This window comes from Centruroides sculpturatus, unplaced genomic scaffold, assembly GCF_000671375.1.
Source record: "Centruroides sculpturatus isolate CEXI.00-Female unplaced genomic scaffold, Cexi_2.0 scaffold1493, whole genome shotgun sequence".
Lineage (NCBI taxonomy): Eukaryota > Metazoa > Arthropoda > Arachnida > Scorpiones > Buthidae > Centruroides > Centruroides sculpturatus.
The window spans coordinates 1-12,444 of NW_019385718.1; the positions used below are offsets into that span (position 1 = coordinate 1).

Below are 12,444 nucleotides of genomic sequence, written 5' to 3' on the forward strand. Positions count from 1 at the left end.
ATAATTTATTCTTAAAAAATAGAAAACATACCGCCGACAGCCGGATGGTGAGGCAGTTAAGGTAGCAGCTTATCACGCTGAGGACCCGGAATCGAATTCGTCCTGGTCATAAATTCATAAAACTCCAAGAATAAGATATGTCGGGCCCCATCCGTTACCACCGATTGTGGGCCTGGCCTAACCCATCATGGGCTTGGTGACCATAGGGAAAGAGTTAAACGGCATTACCTGAAATCCATGATTGCTCTTCAATATCTATCTTCATATTATGCGTTTGCCTTGTTATATAAGTAAATTAACCTACAAATTAAAGGAGTTAACAAGTATTCGAGGCCATCATCGTCATTTTCAACAGCACCACAGCTTGACAACTTGCGGGCGACGTGGCAAAGCTTTGTTCTAATGCGCGTGACGTGGCAAACATCATTGAACAAAACCACAGCTGTGATCAAGTTGAAATTTTCTAAACAGAAAGTTATTCTGTTCTGGAAATATGACATAACTAACGATGTAATCTCTCCATTAAACTGCGTTAGCATAAATTGACTCTAATTGCAACGTGGCGCTTAAGTAAGATTGATGTGTCTAAAGTAAGCCACATAAATTACGTAATTGTTCGAAACATCTAAGAAAACGACAGCCCAAAATCAGGTAAAATATCAAATTTAAAGGGTAATCTAAATTAATTAAATACTTTTTTCAGCATTAATGGTCGTAAAGTTTCTCGGTCGGATGCTAGAATAACGGAATAATTTTGAAATTGTTAACCAATTACTCGCAATTAATTAGAAGATTTGACAAATTTAATGAAGGGGACTCTTCAAGTTATAGATAGTTGACCAATCAGCGACCAATATCGATAATATGTTTGAGCAGTTTGACATCGTGTCACTTCAGGGTAACGAAGGACACCATCGGGTTACTTTAAAACAAAATAACCTCTTTAAACTTAAATCGTCAAGCCGAATTAAAATTAAACTTTACTGTTACAAAATAAAATTAAAAACGGAATAAAAGTGGGAAAATGTTTTTACAGATATAATTAGAAACATTCTAAACGTAGGCTATATCAGCACCCGCACCCTCACCACTTAATTACAGTCAACAGTTAATACTGCTTTTTTACATCCGATAATTTTTATATAAAAAATCGTAACAGATGGCTTCACCACAATTTTACATTTTTTTTCGGGAAAGTTACTCTACTTGTTGCTAAATTTGTTGTGGTCTAAACTATCAATTATTTGGAAAATGAAGAAAAACTTAAGATTAGGATTTAACAGTTTAGGTTTGGTTTGTTTATCGACAACGCGACACGTGGGCTTTCTGCCGAAGGGGTATGCCTCCCAGGTGGATTTTTTAAGAGAAACTGGACCGTATTTAGGTGCTATAAATGTAAAAAAAAACACGGAAAATTCCACGTGCCAGTCGGTTGGCGAGGCGAAAATCCATGACCAACTGTATTCAGTGGTTTTACTGGTGGGCCAATGCTATTTTGACTTGGTGTTTTTGGTCGTGTCGGGAGTTTGAACTGGTTTTATTAAAAATTTACAATGTTTACATTTTGCAATGCATTTTGAGGTACATCTTATAATATATATTGTATATGTAAGCCTATATATGTGATATAATTTAGAATGAACACTAGATAAATAATTCAATTAAAAAATATTACATTTTATATATTTATTTTTTATATACTTTTTGAAATTTTAACAGTTTTTTAAGTTGAATATGGGAAACTTGAATATATACTTTTGGTTCTTTGCCCTAATCGGCATCGCTGGTCTCATCTACTGGAGACTTTCAAGTTAGTAAAATTCATATTTAAAAAATAATAAGCTGAATCAATATAGTTTTTATATAAAATATTTGTTTTAGTTTTTTTAGGGTGGAAAACGTACGTGTTATTTGAAGCAGCCGTCGATGTATTTTTCGTGGAAACTTCGGGAAATTTTTTAAACCTTCGTCAAGCGTGCTCCATCGAATCAGCCGCCATTCATCACAGTCAATCATCAATTAAAGTGATGATTTTAAAGGATGCCGACGATGCTTACGGTTTAACGAAAATGTATCCAAATATTAAAGTAAATCGAATCGATTTAAATGATACCTTCGAAGGAACCCCTTTGAAAACATGGTTTAGAAGCAAACAATGGGCTACGAGTATATTTAGAACAAACGACATCAGTAATGCGTTACGAATAGTATTAATTTGGAAATTCGGAGGAATATATCTAGATTTGGACGTGGTAGTCCTGAAACCTCTCTACAATATAAATAATTTCGCGATAATGCAAGATAAATCGATCGTAAATAATGCAATTTTTCGATTCGATCAAGGGCATAACTTTCTGTACAAATGTTTACAGAATTTGGAGAAAAGTTACAGGAAGAATGTTTGGGGCTGTATAGGCCCAAATCTTTTCACGAAAATTGTAAAGGACTACTGTAAAATTCGTTCTTTAAGCGATCTATCAGCTTTGAATTGTGATATGGACGTTCTACCCGAAAATGCTGGTTATCCCATTCCTTATTATAAGTGGAAAGAATATTTTCGTCCACCTACCCCTAAAAACAAACACATATTGAAAGAAAGTTACGCGATTCACGTTTGGAATGCCAAAAGTAAAAATGAAATGTTACGGATTGGTTCCGGAAGCATTTATGAAAATGCTATGAAAGAAAATTGTCCCTTTATGTATGAAAAATTTAAAAAATGAAAACTGATGTATTCTGGTATATGGTTGGGTAATACGTGCGTATTCACAACGGAGATTTATAAGTCAGTGTATGAAATTAACCAATAAGCGCTCACGTAATTAAACTAAAAATAAATTATCATTTATTTTTACTTTAAATTAATTACGACTAATTTACGACTTTTGGTTTTTGTAAACTCTTTCCATCTCGTGGCGGAAACGGATTAACGCGAGTTTCTGGCCAGATATATTCTGGAAGCTGTAGTTTGGCATTACCACTCTATGCTGGATGCCTTCCGGGAGATCTTTTTAAGATTAACTGGCCCATCGTCAGGCGTTACAGATGTGGAAAGACCCGGAAAACTTCACGTTGCCATCCCTTCCTGGCGAGGCGCGAATCCAACGAACGAACTCCCAGTGTTCAGGGAACGGTACCGCTTGGCCACTGATGGGCCAACCACTGATCTAAAGAACTAATATTAATATAAGGCTAGGGCCGAGCTCATAATGGGATTTAAAGGCTCCTTAAGGCAGAGACTCCACTAGCGTAAAAACGGGCGTAAAAACTTTTAATCGCGTGACCTATTTGCATTTGCATCTGGATTGAGTTAGAGGAACGGCTAGCGAAGTTTTTACGATGTACAGTACCACTATCGAAGTTATAAAGATAATGATTATATTATACGAGTTTTTTCTCTACTATAATTACAAATATATTAACTTCTATTATCGTATTATTAATTAAGAGAATATACAGCACTTATAAGCTTAGCTTTTTTTATTATATACTCCTCTAAATTGAAGGATCTTCCTTTGGCCTTCCATATCGCGTGTTTTAGGCGTCCATTATTATAATCGGGATACTTCTTGTCGTAGATACACGAACACTTTCGGATGTTATCGATAATTCTTTGCAGATCTATTCTAGAACAGCCACGAGGGATCGTACACAAAAGCTCGTTTTCCGCCATTTTCGCACCGTGTCACAATGATCTAGATTTCACTGACTTCTGATTGGTGGATAGTACCGTTTTACGGCCGTATTCTCGTCGAAACTTGAACAGTGCTCAACTCCCTTTTACGCTGATTTTACGACCTTCTCGGGCCGTGACCATGATACCCGAGATGATATCATGGTCACGTGATTAAAAGCTTTTACGGCGAAGGTTATGCCCGTTTTTACGCTAGTGGAGTTTCGGCCTGACTGTCAAAGTAACAAAGTGCCAAAACAAGATGGCGACAAAAGCCACTTCACTTCTCTTCTCTCGCCATCTTGAGAAAATTATTCCTTTTCGTTGGATTTTAGTAGCCATTTTGGAAGGAAACAGTACAAAATAAGAGAAAAGTTTAAAATTTATTAAAATGTTAAATAAACTGTTAAAATTTTAATTAAGTCGAATTTTTGAGAGAAAATAATTCAAGTTAAAAGTGTGCGAAAATAACTCCTTTATTTAAATGTCTGCTGATGACAACTGGTTATTACCAACATATGAAAGGTTCAGGTATGTCTGGCAATTATATAATGAGTTTATTATTATTAATATATATTAATAAAAATAATATATTTTATTCTTTATTAGTAAATTCNTATATGTCTTTGAACTTGCATTTCGTTGTAATAATATTAAATGGGTGTTGGATTTGTATTTCTTTGTTTTAATAGTGAATTCCAACTTATACATTGTTAATAACATAATTTTATATACGTGCCTATCTTGCCCCATTACTGTTGCCCCTATACCAAGGGCAATTTTAATTATTTTCATTTCCAAACTGATTTTAACCAGTTCTATAGTAAGAAAACATTCCAATAGACAATATACAAAGCTTTCTTTTATCAGTTTACAGCAGTATTTATTACACAAAATTTAAGTAAAGCTTAACATGCTGATCTTGCCCCGGTCTCCCCTAGATGTAATAAAGACACAAATTTTTCCAGTTCAATGAGAGTGACTGAAAAGTAAATTTCCGTGTGGACACCTAGTCCTGAAACAAATTAGTTAGAAAACAAATGACGGACAATCTACTAAGTTTAACATGTTTAAATTTTTACAGCTATGGTGAGATACGTTTATAATTTACAACAACCTTGTTGCGTCCTTTGAGTATCCAGACTCTGCCCTGTAACCCACGGCAAACAGCAGAGGCAGTGAAGGTATCAGAACCTATTGGAAGACTCGTAATCGAATCCGGGTGAACAACTTCGGAACATTTTTCGAGAGTGGTCTGTTTCGAATATTATATATCGGGCATTTTTCCACACCACCCGACGGCTCCATTGTGGACCTGACCAAACCTACGTTAGGCATGAAAGAAAAGGTTCTGTTGCTGCTCACAGGGAAAAAGAAAAACAAATGGTGGAGGTTCCATTAAAAAATCAAAATTTATTAGGAGGCTCGAGATTCACATAGAATGTCCCGAGTAACTCTAAAATAACGCTAAGGATATTGATATTTATACTTTACAGTTAGCAGTGGCCCTCCCCAGAAAGAGGCAAAGGTACTCTGGCACCTCTGAAAAAAATAAAAAGAAAACAAACTAGTAAATTTTACAAAAGATTTTCCTTAAATAAAATTTATTTTTTATTTATATGACATTGTATCTTGTTTTTCTTATGAATCAGCGAGTTGGAAATTTTACGATTCCCACAAAGTTTTATGAAGTTCCTTATGATCACGTGGTAGGATTTTATCGAATTCGCATTAAAAACTATTTCTTTATCAGTTTAACTCGACTTCCCAAGATTAAATTTCGAGTACACCACTAATTAGAAGAGAAAATCAATTATCTACAGCAGGGCTTCTTAAACTTTTTTTGTTCACGACCCCATTTATGATTGTGATTTTTTTCACGACCCAAAAATATAAAATAAAGATATATACAAATTTGCAGAAACAATAATGGTGTGCTACCACAGTTCACTTTTGTGTTACAATGGAACAGAGACAACTGAATACACTGAAAAATGACAACACTACACTAGTTCACACTACAATCAGTGTTGCTGGATCATTGTCTCGCTGCATTAAGCCCTGGTCACACTATGCGATTTCTAGCCGCGCAGGCGACTGCAACCGCGACGGCTGTTCCCGTTAAGCCCTGGTCACACTATGCGATTTCTAGCCGCGCAGGCGACTGCAACCGCGACGGCTGTTCCCGTTAACTAGTAATCCCCCCTCGAAAACCGGCGCGACTGCAACCTCAAGTAGAAACAAAAAGTTTGTTCTACTCGCGACGGTTGCAAACGCGCATCCAATCAGCAAACGCCTTTGAGCCACGTCATACGGTGGCAACAATGAAAATAGTTCATTATCATGGCGGATAACAAGAATATGGATACGTGTTTAGAATCCAGATTGATCGAGATTATACAGTCTTACGAATGCCTGTGGGACTTTAATTCTTCATTATATCGAAGAAAAGATAAAAGGGCGCAGGCATGGCGTGAGATAAGTGAAAGTCTCGGCATTGATCGTAAGTACCATTTTTAGATTTCTGGATATAAAATGTTGATTGTTTTTAGTTTGGTAACGACAATATTGTTTTAAATATAGCTAAAGAACTAAGTAAAAAATATCATCATCTAAGAACGACGTTTCTTAGAATTAAAAAAAAGTAGATGACAGCAGACGAAGTGGATGTGGAGAACACGAGGTGTATAAACCAACGTGGGAACATTGGTCGTCCCTGAGTTTTCTTCTAAACTCATACAAGAAAACGATATCACCGCTGTCGTCATACGATGTAATTATATAAGTTATATATATTTTATATATTAAAGTAGGTAAAAATTAATTAAATATAGCCTATTTTTATTTATAGTTAAATCAAGCACAACAATCCACTTTTGGCTGCACATATAATGAGGCAGAAAAAACAAATATAGATGTACATGATGATGATGAAATGTTTAATGAAAGTATTTCATTGTCACCATGTACATTTGATGCACAGCCACCAAAGAAGAAAAGAAAGATGGAAGGAAAGGAGAAAGAAAATTTTTATGAATGTGCAATGAATGTAAGTTATTTCAAAATGTATAATTTATTTATTTATAGTTTACAGCTCAGAGTGAACAACTAAAAAACTCAAAATTATTGAGTAAGTGTTCACTTTAGTAACTGATATTATAAATATTGCACAAATACAAAGATGATTATTAAATAATATAAGATGTCTTCCTTTTCATTTAAGATTGTTTATTAAATATTTTTTCAGGCTCTCTGTAATGAACCGAGGAAGGATGCTTTTGACGAATTTGGCAGCCTTATAGCTGCCAAACTAAGAACCCTTCCCAAGGAAAATGCCTTGGACTTGCAACTTAAAATATTTTCTCTCCTTGTAGAGGAAGAAAAATATATTGTAAATAGTTCTTAAATTAATAAACATTTTTCACTTATTGTATCAAAGTTGTATTTCTTAACTCAAAATAGTATATCATTTATAATGAANTTAATAGTACTTAATTAATAAACATTTTTCACTTGTTGTATATTTCTTAAACTCAAAACAGTATATCATTTATAATGAAGAGTTGTAATTATAATAATTCCAAACTTTTTGAAATAATTTTACATTTCATATTTATTATTTAATAATTTTACATCTCATTGCCATTCTACTTGACCAAACTTTTTAAAATAATTTTACATTTCATATTTATTATTTAATAATTTTACATCTCATTGCCATTCTACTTGGCCTACAGTATTAAAATATGTTTTCAATTCATCGCGAATTGCTTTTGCTGCTGTTGTTGATGGATTTAAATTTCGACTGTTTTCCAAAGGTGTAAACTGTTGATGTTGCTCTCCAAAGTTATCACTGGTAGTAGCTGTGAGATAAGATTTTATTTTTCTTTCCCGTAACATGTTGTGAAGAACACAACATGTTAAGATGATTTTCGCAGCCTTATCTGGGGATAATAAAATCACCGTAGAGAAGACTCTCTAAACAGAAGACAGGATCCCAAATGCATTTTCAACAACTCTCCTTGCTCTTGATAATCTAACAACAATTTCAATTTGAATTAAATTAAACGGTTTTTATGACTTATACACTGATAATGATTAATATATTAATTATTTAAAACAATTTAATAGTTCTTTTACCTATAATTGAAGGTGGATTTCTCAGCTGTCAACTGTTTCATTGGATAAGGCCTCATTGGTATGTACTCGTGAAGACATACCAATTCCTTCATCAGTAACAAATACATATGGAATTGGCTGTCCTCCACTTTGAAGAGGACTATCTGGTGGAAAGTTTAACTTTCCATCATCAATAGCTTTCTTCAGATTTGATGCATTCCAAATTGAAGAATCGCTCTGTCTCCCATTAGTGCCTGCATCCACATATATAAATGAAAGATCTGCACATACTATTGCCATCATAACTACTCTATAAAATCCTTATTTGGAAAAAAATAGAACTTTAGCAAACAGAATAACTGGATACAACCTCAAATAATTGACTAATAACAGAAATACTACCTTTGTAGTTATAATAAGCAGATCCAGATTGCTTAGGACATATGATCTGTACATGTTTTCCATCTATTGCACCAAGGCAATGAGGAAATTGCCACATTTCATCAAATTCCCTAGCAATATCTTCCCATTCACATACTGTAGATGGTACCTTAGAAAAATAAACAATTTTAAATTAATGTAGCCAATATAATAATAAAGTTAAAAATCAAAATAATATGAAGTTCTTTAAGAACATTTGAAATAAATTTTTTCTGCACAATTTTCTTTTCAAATTAACATTATTGAGATATACCTTGCGTTGTATATTTGTCAACATATCTTGATAGTAACATTTGTATTAACTCAGTTTTAATACATTTAAATTTAAATGCTATATTTGATATAAATCAAATCTGAATTTATGAAAGTTACTGTTACATTTATTTTAAAAAATTTGATTACATTTAATAATATATAATTGAATATTAAAGAAATATAATGCTTATATTAAAGAAAATATATATCGATTAAAAATGAATAAAATCATTCAAGCTTTCCTCTAAACAACACTTACCCTCAAATATTCACTTTTATAAGATTGATAAATAGCATCCAAAACTTCTGGGATAATAATAGATATTGAATTATGCGCCACTCTAAATTGGTATGCTAAACTACGAAACGTTTCGCCTAAATTATATATAAACCATTTTAATCATAAGATTGCATAAAATATAAATTAAATACAAAATATATTATATTCTTACCGGTAGCTAAATAACGAAGTATCAACGAAAGACGTTCTCCGGGTGAAATAGAACTTCGAAGATGAGTATCTTCTTTAGCTATTATGGGTGTTATCCTCCTTAAAATACTTTGGAAAGTATTCGTGTCCATACGAATATATCCCCTATAACCTTCGGCATCCGAAAGTCTTAATTCGTTCATCAGCTGGTGGAAGCAAGATTGTTTGGCTCGTTGAATTTCATTTCTCCAAGTTTTAACCCAGCATGAACGTTTTTTATTATTTTTCTCTTCGTATATTCTTGCCAGCTCTAACAAAATTATCGCCTTCTTTTTTTTATTCATTCCAGAAAAGGAACTGCTTGCCATTTTAATAAGAAAAGTGGCTAAAATGTCGTTAAATACTCTGAATTAGAACGTAAAATGGAGGTAAACTCACGAAGGTAGTCAAAAACGAGCTACTGTAATTTTATTGGCTTATTATAGGGTCACGTGTTTCCGAGTTGCAGCGTCAACGAACAATGTGTGACCACGAGAAGACGCGCGCGACTCGCGCTTGTTGCAGTTGCAGTCGCCTGCGCGGCTAGAAATCGCATAGTGTGACCAGGGCTTTAGAAGTGCACAAAGCGCAACTCACGAAACTTATGACACAAAGCATGCCTCACTTTCAAACTCATTTTCAAACTCACAAATTATTTTCAAAATTTTGCATTAAAATCTCGCGACCCCAAGATTTCTCTAAGTGACCCCAAATGGGGTCGCGACCCATAGTTTAAGAAGCCCTGATCTACAGCATGCAGGTAGTCCTCGATAACACTATAGTTATGTTCCGTGTTACGCGAATTCGTACTATATGAAACAAAAGACTATTGTTAAACAAAGAATTACGTCTCATAAGTTAGCTTGTTTGTTAAGTTAAGACGACGCAACATTTAGGCGATCTGCTTAGGGGGAATGTCTTCCGGGAGATTTTTTTAACAGCAACTAGCCTTTATTCAGGTATTACAGACGTGGAGAAAAGTTGGAAAACTCCACATGGACAGCTACTTCTGGCCACGTATCCACAACCGATCTCCCAGTGTTCAGGGAATGAAACCGATTAGCCGCTGGTGGACCCGGAAAGTTAGAAAAAGTATACTATTCTTTTTCGTTACCAAGAGAAATATGTTTAGTAAAGCAAAGGATAATTTGTTTGCAATCAATAATTAACTAACAATCGCAATTAAATGTAATGTATTACGCTTTAATCTCCAAAAAACACCTGTAAACCTTACAGGTAGATCATCCTGAAATCATTCTGCAATCAGTGCCTCCTAACTTGCATTGAGATCAGTGCACATGAAGTCACAAGTCACTTGGCAGAAGTACAATCGAATTTAGGTTTTAGAATAACTACACGTTATTATCCTTGATTAGGCGGTTTAACTGACTTTTGGCTTACCATTACTCTCTTCTAGCAATGCGTTTTTCATTAATTCGTCCAAATTATTATACAGTCAAACAGGTCTATAACGGAATCTGTATATAGCGAAAACCTGTCTACTACGGAAGAGTTGTTCGCTCCCTTGAGGTTCCGTTATAGACAGACTGTATAAGCAACATTCAGATAACATTTGGAGGAGTCCAGCATCTTATTTATTTTCTCCGTAACACCACGATTCTGAAACTAGTTTTTTCATTAATTATGCTATTGAAGATACTTCAGAAATATTTAAATAATTTTTTATAATTTATTCTTAAAAAATAGAAAACATACCGCCGACAGCCGGATGGTGAGGCAGTTAAGGTAGCAGCTTATCACGCTGAGGACCCGGAATCGAATTCGTCCTGGTCATAAATTCATAAAACTCCAAGAATAAGATATGTCGGGCCCCATCCGTTACCACCGATTGTGGGCCTGGCCTAACCCATCATGGGCTTGGTGACCATAGGGAAAGAGTTAAACGGCATTACCTGAAATCCATGATTGCTCTTCAATATCTATCTTCATATTATGCGTTTGCCTTGTTATATAAGTAAATTAACCTACAAATTAAAGGAGTTAACAAGTATTCGAGGCCATCATCGTCATTTTCAACAGCACCACAGCTTGACAACTTGCGGGCGACGTGGCAAAGCTTTGTTCTAATGCGCGTGACGTGGCAAACATCATTGAACAAAACCACAGCTGTGATCAAGTTGAAATTTTCTAAACAGAAAGTTATTCTGTTCTGGAAATATGACATAACTAACGATGTAATCTCTCCATTAAACTGCGTTAGCATAAATTGACTCTAATTGCAACGTGGCGCTTAAGTAAGATTGATGTGTCTAAAGTAAGCCACATAAATTACGTAATTGTTCGAAACATCTAAGAAAACGACAGCCCAAAATCAGGTAAAATATCAAATTTAAAGGGTAATCTAAATTAATTAAATACTTTTTTCAGCATTAATGGTCGTAAAGTTTCTCGGTCGGATGCTAGAATAACGGAATAATTTTGAAATTGTTAACCAATTACTCGCAATTAATTAGAAGATTTGACAAATTTAATGAAGGGGACTCTTCAAGTTATAGATAGTTGACCAATCAGCGACCAATATCGATAATATGTTTGAGCAGTTTGACATCGTGTCACTTCAGGGTAACGAAGGACACCATCGGGTTACTTTAAAACAAAATAACCTCTTTAAACTTAAATCGTCAAGCCGAATTAAAATTAAACTTTACTGTTACAAAATAAAATTAAAAACGGAATAAAAGTGGGAAAATGTTTTTACAGATATAATTAGAAACATTCTAAACGTAGGCTATATCAGCACCCGCACTCTCACCNTTATAATTTAAATACTTTCAAATATAATACAGGTATGAAAGATTAAGATTTTATTTAAAAAATTATGTAGACATAAATTAATTAATACAGAAAAACATATATTAAATATATTACTTTTGGAAGATAGAAAGTAAGAAAACTATATGTAAATATATTCAACAGAGTTATTAATTCTAGTTGCATAAAAGTTTATGTATTTATACTTACTTAACACTCAAATTATGAATATATTTTAAGCTAATTAATATGAATAGAATAATTAGCAATACAACACTAGCAAGCATGCAATCTGGCCCTGTAGGTTTACTTGTTAAGCTTTATAGCAATACTTGTAGCTTGTTACTGATTATAAGTGACTATAAGCAATGAAATTTGCTTACTAATATTAGCTTGTAACTATTTAATCAACACATTTTCCTTGTAAATTTGTAACTTGTAACAACTGTAAGCTTTTTATGCAACATGGTCCCGGTTGTTGCTAGTGAGAAATTGGGTCATGACTTTAAAATAACTTTCGAAAACGAGATCAAATAACACCAAAAACGACCTTTGATTAACAATAAATAGGATTAAATGAGGTTGTATACATAACAGGGGGCGTAGCTCAGATGGTAGAGCGCTCGCTTAGCATGCGAGAGGTACCGGGATCGATACCCGGCGCCTCCATATTTTTTCACCTTTTGTACGTCGCAAAATATACCCGTCCTGTATT

General features: G+C 34.1%; 2 protein-coding genes, 1 long non-coding RNA gene and 1 other non-coding gene across 4 annotated transcripts; 2 read left to right on the forward strand and 2 right to left on the reverse strand.

The window, feature by feature from the left end:
• LOC111641501 lies at positions 1–384 on the reverse strand. Its single transcript, XR_002759417.1, has 2 exons — positions 305–384; positions 1–228 (listed from the first exon to the last, which is right to left on the reverse strand). It is a non-coding gene; the product is annotated as an uncharacterized LOC111641501 (long non-coding RNA).
• Positions 385–492: 108 nt separating this feature from the next.
• LOC111641513 (lactosylceramide 4-alpha-galactosyltransferase-like) lies at positions 493–2,734 on the forward strand. The gene is made up of 3 exons (XM_023387685.1): positions 493–651; positions 1,720–1,810; positions 1,882–2,734. The coding sequence occupies exons 2-3, from the start codon at positions 1,735–1,737 to the stop codon at positions 2,721–2,723; spliced, it is 918 nt and encodes a 305-aa protein (XP_023243453.1). The 5' UTR covers positions 493–651; positions 1,720–1,734; the 3' UTR covers positions 2,724–2,734.
• A 5,100-nt stretch (positions 2,735–7,834) lies between these two features.
• Positions 7,835–11,026, reverse strand: LOC111641497 (protein ANTAGONIST OF LIKE HETEROCHROMATIN PROTEIN 1-like). Its single transcript, XM_023387670.1, has 5 exons — positions 10,947–11,026; positions 8,941–10,870; positions 8,748–8,863; positions 8,195–8,342; positions 7,835–8,112 (listed from the first exon to the last, which is right to left on the reverse strand). The coding sequence occupies exons 2-5, from the start codon at positions 9,284–9,286 to the stop codon at positions 7,835–7,837; spliced, it is 888 nt and encodes a 295-aa protein (XP_023243438.1). The 5' UTR covers positions 9,287–10,870; positions 10,947–11,026.
• A 1,299-nt stretch (positions 11,027–12,325) lies between these two features.
• On the forward strand, positions 12,326–12,398 carry Trnaa-agc. Its single transcript has one exon. It is a non-coding gene; the product is annotated as a tRNA-Ala (tRNA).
• Positions 12,399–12,444: the final 46 nt, after the last annotated feature.

Bases quoted from the DNA above. Each gene is read 5' to 3' on its own strand.
- LOC111641513 (XM_023387685.1), top strand. From the start codon at position 1,735: ATGGGAAACTTGAATATATACTTTTGGTTCTTTGCCCTAATCGGCATC. The intron at 1,811-1,881 runs GTTAGTAAAATT...TATTTGTTTTAG, and splicing joins CATCTACTGGAGACTTTCAA to TTTTTTTAGGGTGGAAAACG.
- LOC111641497 (XM_023387670.1), bottom strand. From the start codon at position 9,286: ATGGCAAGCAGTTCCTTTTCTGGAATGAATAAAAAAAAGAAGGCGATA. The intron at 8,864-8,940 runs GTAAGAATATAA...TATATAATTTAG, and splicing joins ACTTCGTTATTTAGCTACCG to GCGAAACGTTTCGTAGTTTA. The intron at 8,343-8,747 runs GTAAGTGTTGTT...TATTTTTCTAAG, and splicing joins ATAAAAGTGAATATTTGAGG to GTACCATCTACAGTATGTGA.